This window comes from Mauremys mutica, chromosome 2 (assembly GCF_020497125.1).
Source record: "Mauremys mutica isolate MM-2020 ecotype Southern chromosome 2, ASM2049712v1, whole genome shotgun sequence".
NCBI classification, from domain to species: domain Eukaryota; kingdom Metazoa; phylum Chordata; order Testudines; family Geoemydidae; genus Mauremys; species Mauremys mutica.
The window spans coordinates 24898221-24918146 of record NC_059073.1 but is presented as its reverse complement, the minus strand read 5'-3'; the positions used below and the strand labels follow the sequence as shown (position 1 = coordinate 24918146).

Genomic DNA, 19926 nt, shown 5'->3' with positions numbered 1-19926 from the left:
GCTGACTGTGCCTTCACAGGTCAGAGCCCCTTCTTCACTAATGATGGGTTCCATCCCTGTTTCCACCCAGTGTTACCAGCAGCCTCCCTGCATCCTGTGGCCATTCACTGGGTCCAACAGATCCATCTCATTCAGAAAGAGCTCAAGAACCACCGAGAAGAGGAGGAGGAGGCCTACAAAAGGCATGCAGATGGTTGGCAACAGGAAGTGCCAGCATTTACAGTAAGCCAAAAGGTGTGACTTGCTGCCAAACACCTCCAAACTAGGTGACCTTCGCACAAATTGGACCACCAGTTTCTGGAATCTGTCCTGATATGCCAGCAAATTAACCCAGTCACCTTCAAGCTCCACCTTCCCGTCTCTCAAAATACACCTAGTTTTCCAAATCTCCCTTCTGAAGCCCTACACTGAGAACCCCTTCCCTGACTTAACTACATTGCTTCCACCACCAGTAGAAATCCAGGGTTATGAGGAATACAAAGTGCATGACGTCCTCAACTCCTGATGGCAATGCATGTCTGTACTATCTGGTGGACTGTGGCGGCTATGGCCCTGAAGAACGCACTTGGGAGCTTGCCTATGTCCACACCCATAACCTGTTGGATGAACTCCACAAAACTCACCCAGCCAAGGCTGACACCACCTCAAAGGGGGTGAAGTAGGGAGATGATGTAAGAACCTGCAGGACTAGACTAGTTGGGTTTGGTCCTGCTTTGAGCAGGGGGTTGGACTAGATGACCTCCTGAGGTCCCTTCCAACGCTGAGATTCTATGATTCTATGATACTAGAACCTGGGACTATGGGCCATTGGCACCTCCACATCACCATAGGAGGCTTAGGCTGGGTTCCTGCGGGAGGACCCTGTGAAGCTTGGCTCAGCAGGAAATGCTGCCCAGCAGGACCCGAGTGGCTGCTCTTCACAGCCCCTGATTGGCTGGCACCAGTATTTAATCCAGGAAGCCAGGATGGAGATGTCTGAGCAACAACAGACTGCCTGCATCTGCTCCAGACCCTGCCCATGAGAGACCCTAGACTCTGACTTGTGACCCTGCCTGACTCTCAGTTTGCCCTTTGACTTATCTTAGACTCTGACTCTCAGTACCGGATTTGGCTTGACTCCTGTTCCGACCACTAAATAGAACTGCCCACATTCTGGTTGTGACAAACTTCCTAGTATACTGGCTTTCATGGATCTCATTCTCAGGCACCTATCTCTCCTCATTCATTGCATAGGGCACCTGGGCACCTAACCCAGGTTTTGTGGATTCCATTGTTGTTCCAGTGATTTTCTGGGTGCCTAAAAGTTAGGCTTTGAAACACTGAGCGTTGCAACACCTATGGCCCTTTGTGGATCCAAGTCCTAGGCCCCAGTTAAGCAAAACACTTACATATGTAATTCCATTGACTTTAATGGAACTTGAGCAAGAGATTTGCTGAATCAGGGCACTAAGCATGTTTTTTCCTGCCCCCAATTTAGAAGAAATCTGGCATCTTGAAGACTGCTACCTATGGGGTTTTAGCTACACAGCCCCTACTAACTTAGTGCAGAAGTCTCAGAGTAAGTTTTCCCAGTCTGTCCAAAAGTAATTGTAGAGTTTCTGGAGATGGGTTTCAGAAACCTCTGATACGCTTGCTCTGAAACTTGTAAACTTAAGTCTTTTTGTGCACAAAACCCACTATTTTCTCCCATTTCCTAGTATATATTTTGAAATCCAGCCAGGCATCCTCTTCTATATAATCTTCCTGTCTCAATGACCATGATGCTGATCCCATTTGTCATTCAGTTATTTGTCTTCTTGAAGAGTTAACATGTCAGGCTAAGGTATTCCTTGTGTATATTCCCCATCATCTGATCAGACACCTTCTTTCTGATCATGCAGTCTCAACTTGGGCTAAAGTCCTTTTGATTTCAATTGGAGTTTTGCCTGATTAAAAGTCTTCAGGTTCCCAGGGCCAGAAGATACATTGCTTATATAATTCCCCAACTTGGGAGTACCAATGTGGAAACTACATAGCTTGGAAGCAGCTGGATACATGTGAATCATAACTTATTTAAGGTGAAATATGAGCCTTTGCAAGGCCTATTCATCACTTAAGTCCCATTTAACCATTGACCTTTTGTTGGCCGTTACTGAAGACAATTGCATTAACCTTTTCTTTTGATTTACAACAAAACAGTGGATTTATCCATTCTGGGTATTACCACAGCACCTGTTGCCATGGTATTTAAGATAGACTTGCAGGTGAGTCTTTCAATTTACATTTGCGAAAAGCCTACTCACTTGAAAGCAACAAACAACTAAATGCCAAGGTTCACATTGTTTGAACATTTATTGCAATTCAGTGTCAAAGACATTTTAGAAAAATACATCACTGTTTGTACCAAACCGCTGTAAAAATCAGAGCTGAACATGCAAAGAAAAAAAAAAGTGTGTGCAAATAATTTATACGGAAGGATTTTAATCACACAATAATATTAAATAGGAGTCTTAATACACAAGGTATGCTTTTCACTTCATACCTTATCTAGTTACAGCTTTATTTAAAAAGGAAAAACAAGCTTCCTTTTCACATATAAGCAGGTATTCATGATTACTGCAGATTAGCCCCTAAAACATTAGTACATTTGCAATTTCTAATTAAACTGTTAACTCTGGAGCTGCCCTGTTGGCACTATATGCAGCAAGTGAGAGCCAAAAAGGGCCAGACTACCCTCAGTTACAGCAGCAGGGTCACCCGGGTGAAAGGGCTGTGTGCGCTCTACAGAGTGCCAGAACAGGCATGTTACTTAGGTGTTCATGCTATTAATATAGTGGAGACTGTCAAGAAGAGGAAAGATTTACTGTCTTTGGGGCCAGACCCTGCAGAGAGCTGAATGATCCAGAGCATCTTCCACTACCAATGAAGTCAGTGGGAGTGAGCAGTACTAAAGAGGTGCTGAGTACATTGTAGATTAGGCTCCACTTAGGAACTTCTCAACCTCAGAGGCAGCAGAGGGCTAGTCAGCTCAGAAGAAGGGACCTTTACAAGAGCCATTACATGTAGAAGGAAAGCATTTATAAAAAGCTAGCTTGTCTGTACACGTTACTGTGCCTAGACGACAAGCAGAACTCCAAATGCTATAGGAAAACTTTTAAACTGATTACCCATCATATCCACAGAGAGGGTGTGTTTTTGCCAACAAGCCAGTAAGCGAGACTAGCGTTTTAATTTAAAGCTATTTTTTGGCAAGGTGCTGATCTGTGAGAAGAAGCTGTGCAACAGGTTACTAAGAGCCCCCCAAAAGTACATGATGGTTTATTGTAGCGAACAGAAGGTTTAAGCATGAGACATCATCCAAGATTTATTAGGTACTCTACAGTATTTGAAATGATCCTGGTTTATTTCAGTTGTAGCTACTAAGGGCCAAAGAATTAACTGGGCAGAAAAAGCTAGTTTGCTACCTGTGTATGTTCTAGGAGTTGGTTGTGCAGCCAAACAGAAATGGGAACACAAACATTAGTCACTACAGGAGTTCAAAACGGGGATAGCAATCTTCCCATTTACAGAACGTGGCATGGTGCAATTAAACGTTTACATATGAAGCATGTCTGTAGAGCAGTACAAGGGTTCCTAACGATTTTACAAAACAGAAGTAATACAATTAAAAAAAATCAAGATAAGATGAGGTGCACACATTTCATAATCAAACATTAAAATACCAAACCATCATTAGTATAAACTGCTCAGCTTATGTACAACTGAAATTCAGCATCTTGAAGTGACTGTCAAATTCAAATAAAACTCAAATACTCACCTCCCCCGGGAAACTGAAATGCAAAATTCTCCTCTCTTCCTTCCCCTGCCCCCTCCACTGTATGGAGTGGTTTTAAAATATCAGTATTGAGCCATATTCAGCTCTGTTGCACCAGTAAATGCGGACCAACTCCATTGGCTGCAATGGAATCACTCTGCATTTATGATGATAAAGGCAGAACACAGACCTTGTTTCATAGTATTGAAACTAATGAAATCCTAACGGCAACCCAGGTGAAAGGCTGTTTGGAAAGATCATCATCACCGATGTCACGTTCAGACACAGAAAGCCTGTTTTCAACTTACAACAACTTTGCCAGAATTACCCTGAAAATAAGGAGGTCCCTTTTATGCCAGAGTAGCCTTGCACCTTCCTGCCTCAAACCCACTGTTACCGCTCAGTTTTCATTCTCCTGTCAGCCCACGTCATGCAGACGCAAATAATCTACTTAAATAAAACCGATACCTTTGTAAGTGGTCAGGCGAAGGTATCTGGGCACAAACAGTGGTTGTTAAAAAGGAATCGTTTGACTCACTACAATATTTGACAGTAATAAACCATTTTGGGAATAGGGAAGACTCATGAGGAGATCGATATCAGTAACGACTGCAGCAATAAAATATTAATATGAGGCAAGTTCTATTTCTTTCTTTAGCAGACTCATTTAATAAGTTATACTCCTTAATAGCATGCATTGCGTTTGGTTTCACGCTGTAGGTCTCTGCCTCAAGTAACCGTGTAAGAATAGTTTTTCCTCGAAACAACACAATCTGAAAATGTCAACGTGTAGATAAATGTTTCACTTAAGGCCCATGTAGTGTTTTCAAATCAGAACCTGCACTTTAAACGTCAACTGCTTTACCAAACACTAGCTAATTGATCCTTACAGTGGGGCACTGCAATAAGTAGTTATTGTCCCCATTTTACAGACTGGAATTGGAGGCAGAGAGTGTTTTGCCCAAAACCACAGAAGGAAATAGTTGCAGAGCCAGGACTAGAGTTTGTAAGTTCCTGACTCAGAACCCTGTGCTCATACTATTATATATGGAATTTAACTCCAGAATCGGTCCTGGAGTTAAATTCACTTGATGTCAGTTTCACCGAGGAGGAACTTGCTCCAATAAATAGAACCTAAAATAAGTATTTTACAGGTTGAAACACCAATTGCTGGTATGTCAAATTTGACATTGCAAATCACAACTTCTATTTAGGTTGGTTCACTGGGAGTAGATAGGGCAGATAGACGAGGAAAGGGGGAAAAAATCAGACCTCCAAGCAGAGGGCACAAAGGTTATAAGGGTACTTTTAACTGCTAGAGAAAGGATTAACATGGATCTTCACACACAACATCGCTACTTCAGTCACTTCCCTTAACACTCCTCTTTCATCAAGTCAAATTCCAGTCTCATTTATACCCACACAACCTCACTGACATCAACAAGGGATGCATGGGTGTGAATGAGAATAGAAGCTGGCCTCCCTTACTCAATTACACTAACTCCCACAACTAGAGTTTCATTTCTCCAGGTTAACTACCTCTGAATCACTTTCCACTCACATGAACATACACCCTCTCCCCCCTGAGTTCAAATTTACTCTTTTGACTCATCTTTGAGTTGAGAGCAGATGGAGGGAGGGCAAGGTCTCTGTCTTCAAACTATTTTATTCCCTTCTCTGCATAATGCAAAATGATTTCTGATGGGAGTGTCTCTTGCCCTGTCTCTGAAAGAGATTTCTGGAAGAACCAAACCTTCTGCCTTGGAATGCAACAACTGGCAGTTACTGTTGAAGCATTCTCCTGGATATCCCCTCACCAGAGCTGCTGTCCCCATCCCCACTATTCAATCTAAACACTCATTTTTCCCCCCACAACTACTCAAAGAGCATGCAAAGTGATTTAGTTTGTAAAAATGCAAATACTGTTGCAAAAATATATATAAACAGCTGCAGAAAAGTGTTAGAGATCAATTATAAAACCTGTAAAAAAAGGAACAGACTATTTAATAATTAAACTCAAGTAGTTCTTCCTGATTTATCCTGAGTATTCCTCTTCCTCGCAACTCTTTGTCCATACCATACAACCTATTAATGTTTGTCTTTCTTAGGCACCTTGCTTACGTGCTCTGCGTACAGTGTTGGGAAAGTGCTGTACGTGAACGCTGCGATAGGACAACTGCAAGGATTTTTCCTATGTAGGCTTTCCAAACTTTTATACATGGACTGGAATCTGCCAGATCAAGTTTGTCAAATTCATGAGTTATACATAATAAAGGAGATTAGAAGTTTGGCTATTAATTTCAGTGGGACCAAGATTTGTAAGCCCTAATTCTCACTGTATCTCTGTTAATCTGGCACTGGCAGGGAGATGGATTAGGTCAATTATTTTCCATTTCTATGATACATAGAAATGATATGGGATGTCAGGTGATTAGAAATCCTATTTACCCTAAGGACTGACTGTACCCGTATTACACTAGGACTCTATAGCTGGCTTTCCTCGCTGCTCTTCCTGTTTCTAACAGCAGTTACAAACAAATAGTATTTATCTTACATGCTATGAGCCAGATCCTCAGTGAATGTAAACTCGCACAGTTCCACTGGCCCCAGTGGAGCTTTACCTATTTAGATGATCAGGAACCTGGTCCTATGGGGCTGAGTCATCTCTCAGTTACACCAGTTTTAACTTTATTTCAGTGGAGTTACACGGGGTAGGGGGAGTCAGACCCAGTGAACCAGATGCTGATCTCAGACAGGTGTAAATCCAGAGTAGATCAGGCCCCTTATTCATCCATCATGCACCCTCCTTAAATATAAATCCTCACCCTTGGTTTGTTTTTTTGCTTAATCTTTTATAAAGACAACAAAATTAAAAGGAAGATGGAGTAAAATCTTAGGTATTTCTAAGGCGCTCATCATCTGGGCATTCAAGCACTGAGTACAGCAAGAAAACGAATTAAAAACGTAAGCATTAACATAAGAAGAAGTTTGCTTACGGTCATAAACATCATTTCCCTTTAAATCATTGTACAAAGTATAATAGTTCACATTGCATAATGGATTGTTGTTTCAAAGGTACTCTATTTATTCGAGGTAGAAAATGGCGTGGTGTGTTATTTTCATTTTTAACTAGGATCAAATCCTAGATGTTATGCATATTTCTGAATGCGTCCAATTTTTTTTACATACAAATATTATTAAAACTCGTTGCAGGGAATTTTTCCCCATAAATATCATTTTTAAAATGTCATATTTATAAATATCTATTGTAAATAAAACCAGATGGAGGAGCAGTTAAACAGTCCTAGTCTCAAACTGCTTTCTTTTCATTTATTAGAAACTGAAAAAAATATAGAACGTTTTTAAAGGGCCATGGGGCAAATTCAGCTTTAACTTCTAAACAGAAAGAAATTCCTGCCCTGTATCTTGTACTCGGATAATAAAAAGGTGACTTTTTACAACGTTGCCTATACACGCCAGTCTTGTTAGAAGTCCATATTTCTTAAACATCGAACGTCAGCGAGCAATTTCACCTTTCGTCGCTAAGATCCTCTTGTTTGCTTGACTCAGGAGCTTCAAACAAACATCAACATTTACACTATTTACAAGTTCAGTGTCCAAGCTGAGCGCTATAAAGTGTCTTGTAGGAATAGGATATGCAGTGAAGAACCAGGGTTCAGAATCTGAACAAGTTGATAAAGTCTTGGGGTGAAAGAGAAGTGGAGCAGCTCTCTGGGTTGTTGGCTGTGCAAGGATGATCAGTACCCTGAAAAAAATAATCCGGTTAGAGAGGCTACAGAACTAGTGTCACAGCTTTAATTGGTTTAGCAATGCTCTGTGTGCCACGTGCCGCACATCCAGTTTGCAAACTGGTAGATTAGAGTACATAGCTGAGAATACAATAAGGTGAGTGCACAACTGGATGCAAAACTGTACTCAAAGAGTAGTTCAATGGTCCACTGTCAAACTGGGAGGATGTATCTAGTGGGGTCCCACAGGGGTCTGTTCTGGGTCAGGTACTATTCAATATTTTCAGCAATGACTTGGATAATGGAGTGGAGCGTATGCTTATAAAATTTGGGGATGATACCATGCTGGGAGGCATTACAAGCACTTTGAAGGACAAGACTAGAATTGAAAATGATTGTGATAAATTTGAGAATTGGTCTGAAATCAACAAGATGAAATTCAATTAATTACAAGTGCAGAGTACCACAGTTAGGAAGAAAAAAAAATCAAATGCACAAATACAAAATGGGGAATAACTGGCTAGGCAGCAGCACTGGTGAAAAGGATCTGGAGGCTCATAGATGACTCGTGCCTCCCCATACTGGTGGGGGGGGGCACAATCTAAAGGGAAGGACACATGATCGCCCCACCTATCTCCTCTGCCCAGTGAGCCTGCCCCCTGCACCCAGCCCAGGGCCTCCACGCTCTCCACTCCCCATGTTACCTGTTGGGGGAGGAGGGGCGCTCTGTCCTTCTCTCGCTGCGCCACCCCCCACCCCGGCACGTTTGGCTGCTTTCCTTGGCAGCCGGGCCCAGGCGGGAAGCGGGAGGGACCCACTTCTCATGTGGTTCAAGCTGGCTGCTCTGGCTCACTGCTCCGTGCAGTGCAGCAGCTGCCTGAGAGAGTCTGACTGGGGAGGCGGCGGTGGGTCACTCCCTGGGCGGCAGTGGATCAGTCCTGGGCCCGGCTGCTGGAGACAGGGGCCGAGCGAGCCAGAAATGTGCTGGGGGGGGGGGGGAGAAAGGAGGGGGTTCTGGCTCGCTCAGCCCCTGTCCCTGGCAGCCAGGCCCAGGTGGGGAGTGGCCTGCCTCCGCGTCCCCAGCCAGGCTCTCTCAGGCAGCTGCTGCGCTGCAAGGACCAGCGACCCAGAGTGGCTCGCATGAGAAGCAGCTGGTCCCACTCCCTCCGCTCCCCGCCCTGGCGCAGCTGCCAGGGATTGGGACTGAGCATGCTGGGGGGCAGGTGCGGCAGGAAGACAGAGCCCCTCTTCCTCTCTCCCCAGCAGGCCCATCTGGGGGGGCACTTGACCCCGCATGTCCCCCTATGCGTTGCCTCTGATGGGGGTCATAGTTGATGGCTCATATTCAGTTTGTGATCCATGTGATGTAGATACAAAAACGGCTAATATTCTGGGATGTATTAACAGGAGTGCTGTATCTAAGACCTGGGAGGTAGTTGTTCCACTCAGCACTGGTGAGGCCTCAGGTGGAGTACTGTGTCCAATTCTGAGTGCCACACACTAGGAACGACGTGGACAAATTGGAGAGAGTCCAGACAAGAGCAACAAAAATGGCAATAGGTTTAAAAAAACACCTGACCTATGAAGTAAAAAACGAACAAACCAACCCTGGGTATGTTTAGTCTTGAGAAAAGACGATTTGGGGATGGGGGGGGAACGGACCCGGGAACAGTCTTCAAATATGTTAAGGACTGTGATCAGTTGTTCTCCATGTCCACTGAAGGGAGGACAAGAAGTAATCAGCTTAATATACAGCAAGGTAGATTGAGGTTAGATATGAGGGAAAAGTTTCTAACTGTAAGGACAGTTAAGCTCTGGAATAGGTTACCAAGGAAGGTTGTGGAATCCCCATCATTGGAGGTTTTTAAGAACAGGTGAGACAAACGCCTGTCAGGGATGGTCTAGGTTTACTTGGTCCTGCCTCAGTGCAGGGGGATGGACTAGATGAGCTCTTCAGATCCCTTCCAGTTCTACTCTTACAGAATTCTATAATAAATGTTATACTCTCCTTTGGCAACGAACAGGTCAAGGCACGGCTTTAGATTTTAGGGACAGTTATCAATTCAAGGGAGATGAAGGACAAGGATTCAAAGGATGAAGGACAAGGATTCAAATTCACTCTCCGACTCATCTCCAAAGGACAGAGAACTGATTTAGCTGTCAGTTAAATTTGTGTCAGACCAGAGTAACTCTGAAGTTAATGATTTACACCACTGTAGTGGACAGCAGAATTTGTCCCCAGGTTTCTGTAAATGCCTCAAATTTGCTGTGGCACTCCAGGGGCCTTCTTCTCTCATCACAGGGCAAGAAACCCCCCACTAGATCCTGTGTGGAAAAGATAAGGCCCCAGGGAGTAACAGGAAACTGTGAAGGAACTTCTTAAGATAGAGAGTAAGCAAGCTTTTAGTGGGGTTGGACTGATTTTTGGAGAAGGTCAGCACTTGCAACTCTCGTTAACTTGAATTAAGAGTTGTGGCCACTCAGCACTTATGAGAAATCAGGCCCTCAATCAAATACCAGCAAAACACCCATACCTTCCAGGAGAGGATGTGGCAATGTCTGCAGAGCTGCAGTGTGTCTCCATATTGCTCCTTCCTTGGGTAACACCTTATAAGTTTAAAGTACATCTTCTTCCAATCCAGCAACCCCTTCTCAGATAAGATTATCCGTTTACGAATCTAAAAATCAGAGTTAGAGTGGATTGAGTGTACATGAAGGCTTAGTTTTGGTGGCAGTATCACTTCAAGACCTTCCTCCTCCTGCACATAGTAGCCAGCATGTAATTCTTGCTGATCTCCACATGATCTCATCTGTAGTGGCAAGATAATCTGTTCTGAGCCTCTCCACATTAACAGTCTCTTTATTCCAAATACACTACACAATATCAATACTAGAGACCAATCTTACCTTTTACACAGATTCCTTCCTGTTGCACATTGTTATGCAATGGCTCCAAGGGCTTCATGCTACCACACATTACCATGATTCAGAAACTCTAAAAATGACTATCGGGATAACAAACTTTACCCCATGTAGTGGTTTCAGGAATTAAACTGTATTTCTTTTCTGCACAGATATATCTTTAAACCTGGAGTTGCAGTATTTGCTTGTGAGACATTCACTTTTAGGACATCTTCATTAGCAGTGAAGATCAGATTTGGATCTATTTGTCACACCATGTGACAGATAGTCAATATAGGAAAAAAATATCTTCCCAGAATCCAGAGCCAGATCTTCAGCAGACGTAAATCTGTGTAGGTTTGTTGAAGTCACTGGAACAATGCTAATTCACACCAGCTGAAGAGCTGGTCCCCCAGTTTGTGTGTGTATATTCAGTGCTTATGAATGGTGCCAGACTGGCAGCCCTAGAGACTGAAAACCTTTACCCTCAAAACAGATACAATATAGCAACATAGTTAGCTTGCCACCAATGGTGAACAACTCAGATGGGGGGAGGGGATCTTCCCACTAAAGGGAAAGAGAGGATAGTTCATGGTCCATTCAGTCCTTGGCCACTCCATGGAGACTGTCAGCAACGCTGCCAGTTCTGATGATGGGTTTTTTGATGTGGGCAGTTACTGTTGGGAACTACACAGACACAGAACTCCCTAAACGTATGGTACATGTAGCAGTGTTACCATCCGAGGCCATGTGGATTGGTTAGCAGCCTAGATTGGAGGAGGTGTGTGTGCATGTGGATGCTGCAGCCTTCTATTTCAGGCACCAGTATTGTGGCATTTACAACACGATCCGAACTTCCCTCAGGGACAAACATTATCGCCATTGTCTTGTCAGCCCATATTAGAAACTCGCAGCATGCCCCTCAGAACAAAGAACCAGTCAAACGAGGAAGATCTGTCTATGTGTGTTCAATCACAAATGGGTTACAATAGGAGATTGATTCAGGTTTAACTTTCATCCCATTACCTGTCGGTCTGTGAAATGGTATTGGCAGAGCTTTTTCCACAGCAGCCGGTCCTCACTGAGCACTTGCAGTTCAGGGGCCACTTGCCCAAGGCTGACAAGGTCTCTCCCATCAGTTAGCCGCTGCATGATGTTTAATTGCAAACACAACGGCAGGTCTGTAAAGGTCATTCCTTTAAAGGCAGGCTGGAAAAAGAGTGTAAGAGCTCAGTTAGTGAAAAGCAGGCAATTCTAAACGGGAGCAATGTACTACTTGCTAAATATTTTATATACACAAGATGCAGTGACACTGGATAATTTCCCATCCAGGGGACAGATCAGTTTCCCTAGGAGATCCTATGATGGGCTGTGGTGTTGTTGAGCCATTACTTCCAGCGAGAAAAGTACCCGTAGTCACCGTTTACTGTGGCAGAGCAACAATTGTTTTGTGCTATCAAATGTTAACTGCACGGTTTACTCCCCTCACCACTGGAGAGGAGGTTTATGGTGCCAAAGCTCCACTATAGTGGACCAGGGCATTACTGTCTGTAGGTCACTTCAGATAACTGGAGGGGCAATACTGTTCCCTAACAGGTTAAACCTCCAGTCTATACAGTTTAAGTCCCTTGGAAATTTCATGTTCTACTCAGACAACTGTGTTTTACTTTGCAGGGTCACATGATCCTATATTAACCAAGTAGAGATGTTCACTAGTAATGGTACCAATCAATATTTCCCTTTAATTGTTTCCTACAGCATTGGTGGCAATGCTACCTGTTACCCAGGAAATATTTAAGAGGTTTTTTTTTAAATTGTTTCCTACAGGGGATACTTCTAGGACCGTGTCTACATTGTGGATTTGCCTCAATTACAGTCATCATTGCCTAGTAACCAGTTTAGCTACACCAAAGCAAATCCCTGGTCTAGACAATGAAAGTCACTATCTCTACTAGTGGCCCTTACTACTGGGCTCCATACAGTGGCTGTCTGTCTGTCTGTCACACTAGGGTTTGCACCTGTGCAGCTACACTGGTAATGGGATACAGACGGTTGAATTCAGGGAAAATCCCCAGTGGCATCAAGACCCAAGAACCAGGAAATGGGCTCCAACTGCTACACTAGTGCCCACTCCGTACTCATGTGAGTAAAGGTTTGCAGGCTTGGGCTCCAACAGTGAAACAATGTTAAGAGTCTCAAATAAATGTGCCAAGTCTTTAGTTGCCCTGCACCAAGATGCCTCTATTTTAAGTTGCAGTCACATCACCCTACATGCAACTGGCAGGGCAGTTAATTGTTTAAAACAAAATACAAATAGCTGATCAGCTAAGGAAAATTTTGTGGGACTATTTTTAAAATCTGACCCCGTCTCCAGTGTTTGGATGGTGTCTGGCCATTCAAAGGCATAATATAAATATTTATTTAGACACAAAAGTTCCCATTTCGTAACCCTTCAGTAAGCCACATAGTTATTAATCTATAACAGGGCCCAGTGTACTCTGCAACTCCATAGCAGCAGCATATGCTGCACAGCCCATCCATTGTGACAAAACTCTGCTAATCTTTCACTAATAATTAATTTTCTAGCCCTTCTGGTTGCCAAGAACATAATAAACAGACACAATTGCATCTTCCAGAAGCCTGAAACAATAGCTCCAAAAAGAGTGAACAATCCCACTCATCTCAGTGGGGTGTTGACTCTAAACTCTAAGGGTGATAATTTAGGAAAACTCCTGTTAACTATTTTGCTGCTGGTCATTGTTAATAGGGACATCTAGCCAATATTCTTATCCCAGGATCCCAAGCAGCCTCTCACATACCCTTACTCAACTTCCTTCTGACAACTTCTACAATGCAGTTTGACATCCTCAATACAAAACTATGAAGCACAATACAAATTAAAAATGTAAGTGCATTGCATAACTTAATTCCATATGGAATTAAATAACACAGAGCATACTGTAAAGATTGTTTCATTTGTGTATTTCAATTAAATTTAAAAAACAGGCAAGGTTTTTATTGACCTAGAGTTGGTGCAACAGTCCAGTCTGCTCCATTGGGGTGTGACAGATCTCTATCCCAGGCTGCAGAATTTAGGTCAAGTTTGCTGTGGATAACACAGAAGTCTTGTATGTAATTTACTAGTGCCCTCAAATTCCATTTGCTAATAGAGTTGCACTTTTTACAGATGAAATACCCATATAAGTCAACAGGGGTTTTACATGAGTAAAATGTGCAGGACTAGGCTCAAATGCCTTGAACTCAATAAGACACCTGCACAGCTTATTAATGAAGTTCATGTGACTTAAAGCACATTCTTCAGGGTTTTGCTGAATCAGGGCCAAAGACTTATCTGCTACACTTCAAACATGACATTTTTTTTTTAAAAGAACACACCCTAGAGCAGAGGAGTCCTATGTTAACTTTCATTTTCTTGACAGGATTTTTTTTTAAGCTAGTAAGTACTACAATGCTCAGTATATATTTCTCAAGCTTTAGACTCCTTGGCTGTTAAGACATTTTTTCTCCTTCTGAAATACCAAAAGCACTTGGTCTACTTGCAGTAAGTGGCCAACTGCCTGTAATACTGCTCTCCCCACCCCGCCCTTTAAACACAGCTGCTTTTGTTCAAGCTTGACAAGAAATCATCTTCAGTGGTGTGAAAATTACATTTTTTGCAAGCTTTACAGCTTGAGACATTAAACAATTTTTTAAAAGAAAGACCAGCCGACCATGTTTAGGCCAAAAAGTAAATAAATGTATGTAACACACACACACTTCAGTTCACAGGTGGTGCTATGACAGAACGTGGGCTGGGATTGATAGATTTTTTAACTGGTCTTCAGGATTTTCTAACTGATGGTATACTGGCCTGGAGCTGAGATAAAATAGTTTTAACTATTGAGTCAAGCAGCTGGATCCTGATCTTGCAGTGAGCTCTGTGCAAGTAGAACCCTGCACCTTCAAGGAGCCCCATGCACAGGTGCTAGCTTTCTCTGGGCCCCAGGGGTGCTCAACCCCTCACTCTGGACCCCTTATCCCAAGCCCCCTGCCCCGCCCCTTCCCACTCCTGTTCCACCCTGCCCCGCCTCTTCCTGCCCAGTTCCACCCCCTTCCCTGAGCATGCCCCATCCCTGCTCCTCCCCCTCAGTGCCTCCTGCATGCTGCGGAACAGCTGATCACAGCAGGCTGTAGGTGCTGGGAGGGAGAGGGAGGAGTTGATTGGCGGGGCCCCCAGTGGGCAGGAGGTGCTGGGGAGGAAGAGGAGGAGCTGGCTGCCAGTGGGTGCTAAGCACCCACTAATTTTTTTCTGTGTGTGCCCAAGCCCTGGAGCACCCATGGAAATCAGTGTGTGTCTGGCGTCATAGAGATAATTGCAGGATTGGGGCTGTGGATTTTACTTAAGACTTTCTCAGAGTCCAGAGAAGCCTCATTTCCCCATTGTCCCTTAACTTCCCTCTCCTCACCCCACGGTCCTTTCACTGCAGCTACGCTCCTTCAGGGTTCCCTAGATAGTGCTCACCCTGCACACATTTTGAAATTACTTAGGCAAGCGCAAGCACCTCTCTTGCCTATTAGCCTCTTTAGCAGCCTAGTGGGAAAAAATTTTGCATTTCAATTAATTTAGGCCCATGTCCCAGTGTCACTACGGACAATGGGAATTTTGCAATTAACATCAAGGTGAGAGTGGGACTCTTAGGAAAGGGCACAGATATATTGGCAACATTAGAAACTAAAGTCCAGTACTGAGTCACAGACAAGCCAATACTAGTACAAGTGCTAGTCGAGTCTCATCATTCTGCCTTAGCCCTGACTCTGACCCTCTGTTGAGACTGCCAGTGAAACGTGAGCATCTATCCAAAAGGAACTGAAGTGAGACCAACCTCCATTTAGAGGCCTAACTGGTTTTGGTTACTACTAACAGCAGGCCTGATTGTGGAGTCAGCGGGTGATTTGAGGAGCACTTGAAGATGCCAGGCTTCATCATGCGGTCAGCTTTTCTAAATGGAGCTGTTTTTAGAGAAACATGCAATGTTACCATGTAACTCTGAAAAACATTTTGCATCTTGGTTTAATTTTCCACTTGAAAGTCGGAATAAAAGTAATAATTAAAAAAAGCCTCCCCCTGTCTAATCCAATTGAATTCAAATCTTAATTCAAATTCTCTCCACCAGCAGGCTTTGTGTGAAGTCTAGGAATGCTCATTATGATCCAATTACACAGGCAGGAGCTGCAGCTGCATGATAAAGTTGCATGAAAGAGCCAATGTATTATTTGCCTCTAAGTGAGGGCCTGGATTCTTGCTTACTCTTGTGATTTGGATGCTGTTCAGTTGCTGTTGCCAGTGAAGAATAGTCTCCATTCTGTGTACCCACATGTTGATGTTTCCAACCAGAACAGACTTGCCAACCCTTTGCACCAGGGTGCACAGTGACGTGTAGAGAGTCTGCAGCAATTCCCTTATTAGCCTGATGTTCTGCTGATCTTCAAGGACTTTGGAGGCAGAGAGAAGAAGAAAAATATATTTTAAAAAGGGACTATAACGTTTAAATACATTCTCAGTATCTACTTTCTTCTGGAGGCTTTGTAAGAATTACTCTCTATGATCTTAGGCCAAAAGGTATCAAATCTGGAACCATGGGGGGAAGGTGGGGGTAGAGGAGAACTGCTCTGTCTAGACATGACAGGTTATCAGGTAGGAAACATTTGTCAGAGATGTCCCCTAATAACTGTACAAGAGATTGACCTGAGGAACAATGTTCCCTCTAACTTTTTACATATGGAGGTCACGCGTAGCAGGGGTGGAGCCAAGGGGTTCAGCATGTGGGAGGGGGCTCAGGGCTCAGGCAGAGTGTTGGAGTGCAGGGGTGGATAAGGGCTCCAGCTGGGGGTTGCAGCCTCTGGGATGGGGCCAGGAATCAGGGGTTGGGGTGTGGGAGGGGCTCAGGGCTAGGGCAGAGGGTTGGAGTGTTGAGGGGCGAGGGCTATAGCTGGGGATTTGGGGTGCAGGCTTCCCTGGGACTGTGGCAGATGAGAGAGGACTCCCTCCAGCTCTTTCCCCCAGCCACGGCAGCTCTGAGGCTGGGACTGGGGGAGAGGCACATTCTCCACTGGCTGCGGCAGCTCCAGCTCTCCCCACCTGCGCGGCCCTTGATAGCCTGCTGCTTAGCCGAGCAGCCTAGAGGGAACTTTGCTGAGGAAAGATGTTTGGCCTTTCTACAGTGCTTCTAACAGCCACTCTAGGAACACTGGCCAACTTGTCCCCCTTAGATCGGTGCTTGGAGGAGACCTTCCACACACAGCTCTTGCCCTGCTTCCAACCAGTTCATGTGGAAACAGGGGCTCAGCCACCTCTATAGCTCTTCTTGCCCTGCCCCTCTACTCCTACAAGGGTCCTCTGAAGGTTGAGGGTCCACACAAGGAGAGGGGGTGGAGATTGGGTTGACCAGGGAAGGGGGACCCCCCAAAACACACATACACACACTAAATAAACTGTGACCCCACAGAGATTTCCAGCCCTGAAGGACTCCTTTCCCTTGGTGGGCAGCCATGGCCAGTGGGAGCCCTTGGTGGTGCAGCTGCTAGGAAGCCTTGGAAGTGACTAGGGCCTAGCATTAGGAAGGAAGCACAGAGTCTTTATGCAGCCAGCCTTGGCCTCCTGCAGTTCCTCTCTAGTCTGCCAGCATTTGGGGCAGGACCAAACAGCCTATTCTGCAGCTAGGGGTGTGTGGGACCCTGACCTTCCTCCCAATAGGATGATGGAGAGGATACTCCAGACAGAAATCTGCGCCCATGCAGGGGCAGAGAATTCATATGACCTGCATATTTCTGTGCCCCCTACGTAGAAAAATGCAAAAGAAATCTGGGGGGCGGGGGGAGGGACACACACGTCTGTTCCCCGGCAGTCCAGGCAGCGCATCTGTTCCAGCATGCCTGGAGCAGCTTCAGACGCAAATCACTGCAGGGGGAAAAATTGGTCCTGCTAGTGAAGGCAGGGGGCTGGACTCGATGACCTTTCAAGGTCCCTTCCAGTTCTAGGAGATTGGTATATCTCCAATTATTACCTTTATTACCTTTAATTTAAATGAAAATCCAGGATTATAACTGGAATGCAGAGTATTAGTTACCAAGTATTTATAACTTAATTTTCATGTATTTAGGAAATGAATAGTTATTGTGACTTTTTTCTGTATTGTAGTTTAAATAACTTATCAAAACAATTGAAACTGGTATGATTATATTGCATTATTTTGACAAATAAAATTTGCAGAATTTTTAATTTTTTGGCGCAGAATCGCCCCAGGAGTTAGAGGAGGAAGAATCTCCACAAGGGGGATCCACTAAGATCTCCATTCAAACTCCCTCCTGCCCTGAGAGTCCCTTTCCAGAAGGGACAGAGGAAAATTAACTAGCCCAGTGTTTTGTCTTCACGCCTCTCCCTGCAAAAAAGTCTTGCACACTGATCAACCTGGACATGGTGATCATTGGACACACTGGATACAAACCATGGTTGTTACATTTCTTTTACCTTTCTGCACCACTTTTTCCAAAATATTCATGAAGTTTTTCTGGGCGATTCCACTCAGCGATGTTAGCTGAGACTTTGCTATCAGCTCCAACAGCTGTGGATAAAAATAGAAGTTGCCAGCTAGAGTACAGAGATATTTTTCTAATCTTGACTTCTAGTCACATGACACAGCAAAACAGTTCAGATACTTGTTTACTGCTGGAATAAAAGAGGGCAGGCAGAACCACAATGAAGACAGATCCAAGGGGAGAAAAGAGCCAAACAATTAAGCACACAGTGGAGGAAAACAGGTTGTTATTTAAACTACTTTCTTTATACCGAAATGTTGCTTCATGGTTCAAAGGTGTAGGGAAGCCACAAATTACCATTCAGACTAACGGACAATGACGATTCATACTGAAAGAACAATGGTATGTCAGTGTCTTTCACTAGTACATAAATAAATAGTGTGATAAGAGAACAAGAAGCAGACTCGTTTCTGAGAGAATCTTATTTATAAGCATAATCCTACAATTTACATATAATAATCCAATTCACTCTTTTGTTATGTGTGTTTTATACTGGAGTTTTCATTAAGAGGAAAGATTAAGTCATGGTTTAAAAAAAAACAAACAAAAAAAACCAAAGTTCCTTCATTTTTATTAAGTTATTATTAGATCTGAAAAAATGTAAACAATTTATTTCACTTTTCCCTATTTATGCTGTTTGGTTTACTTTCTAACTCACCAATGGATACGGTCTCAGTTTCCCTTTTCATTAAGATGCACTCCTAGTCAATGTGACTTTTTGGTTCCCATGTACTCGTTCAGTGCTGCAGGGTTTGGGTTGCAATTACTGAAGAAGATGTTCCTCTCCTTTTTTTAATTCCAGTAGAAAAATAATTTTATAGGAAGCTTTTCTGTCGGCTTTAGGATTTGTAAAATTGTGGGCCAAAATGTTAATTGGCAGTAACCCTTTAAGCCTTTTAATGTATTTTATAAAATACACACTTTCTACATACCATTCCACTTGTTTAGATTCCTTTCTAAATTAGAACAGAGTAAGAAAACCTTTATCTTACAATCAATCTACACATATTATCACAGGGGTAGCCTATTCATCCGTTATCATCAGCGATTATGCTATCCCATTGCTGGGAAAAAGGATGAGTGCAGAGAAGTTGCAATTCCTTATGTCAAATAGCTAAGATGGTTACTGACAAGAGTTGGTAAGTCTTGAGTTGAATTGTTTGCTTAGCTATAAGAACGACAGGAATGTAGCCATAAAATTATTGGTACTTTGCCATAAACCATGAGCTCATAGGGGTATTATTGCAACCATTTGCCCATTTTACTCAGCTCTGTTACCAGCATGTGACTGTCACCTAGGAGCTGCAAAGTGCCCCGAGTGACGGGTCTCCTCTTCCATTTGTCTTACAGGCCAACTTTAAACGTCAACAGATGGCTTTCTGAGTTTACTTTCTATTAATATCTTAAACCTCACATGACTGGTATAAAGCAAGAGGAAAGAAAAAAACCCAACCCTATACAGTCTCACATTTTTCATGGAGGGCAGTCTGCCTTCTATCATGACACATCATTTGGGGGGTGGGGGTGGGGAGAAAATATGCAAGAATAGTCTTGTGAGGTAATATTTAGTACATATATTGTAACAAAATTCCATGGTGGCTCTCACCTTAACAGGAGGGTCTGGTGTATTACATGCTTTGAAGCATAAATTAATTAGCAAGATGTTGGAAATATTTTTTAATTTTCCCAATATTTCTTAGAACAATGGATGTACAAACAAGAACATGTCCTTGCCCCAAAATAGCCTTAGTAATAATCTCCTAGTACTGAATTGTTTAACCTTGTGACCTTCAATTATCATGATCAACCTGCCAGACTCCATTTGTCCACACAGTAATGTGAGCACCCAGGTCAGCTTCTTTGGATTTCTTTATGTATATACAAATT

At 43.5% G+C, this 19926-nt stretch overlaps 1 protein-coding gene across 1 annotated transcript in view; it reads right to left on the bottom strand.

The window, feature by feature from the left end:
* Positions 1-7098: 7098 nt before the first annotated feature.
* FBXO32 (F-box protein 32) overlaps positions 7099-19926 on the bottom strand; it is a 29429-nt gene continuing 16601 nt past the window's right edge. Inside the window, exons 5-9 of the mRNA XM_045005065.1 lie at positions 17972-18065; positions 15752-15936; positions 11470-11652; positions 10077-10220; positions 7099-7559 (exon numbers count right to left, since the gene is read on the bottom strand). Coding sequence (XP_044861000.1) covers positions 7470-7559; positions 10077-10220; positions 11470-11652; positions 15752-15936; positions 17972-18065 — 696 coding nt within the window. The 3' untranslated portion in view covers positions 7099-7469. The remainder of the gene's footprint in view (positions 7560-10076; positions 10221-11469; positions 11653-15751; positions 15937-17971; positions 18066-19926) is intronic.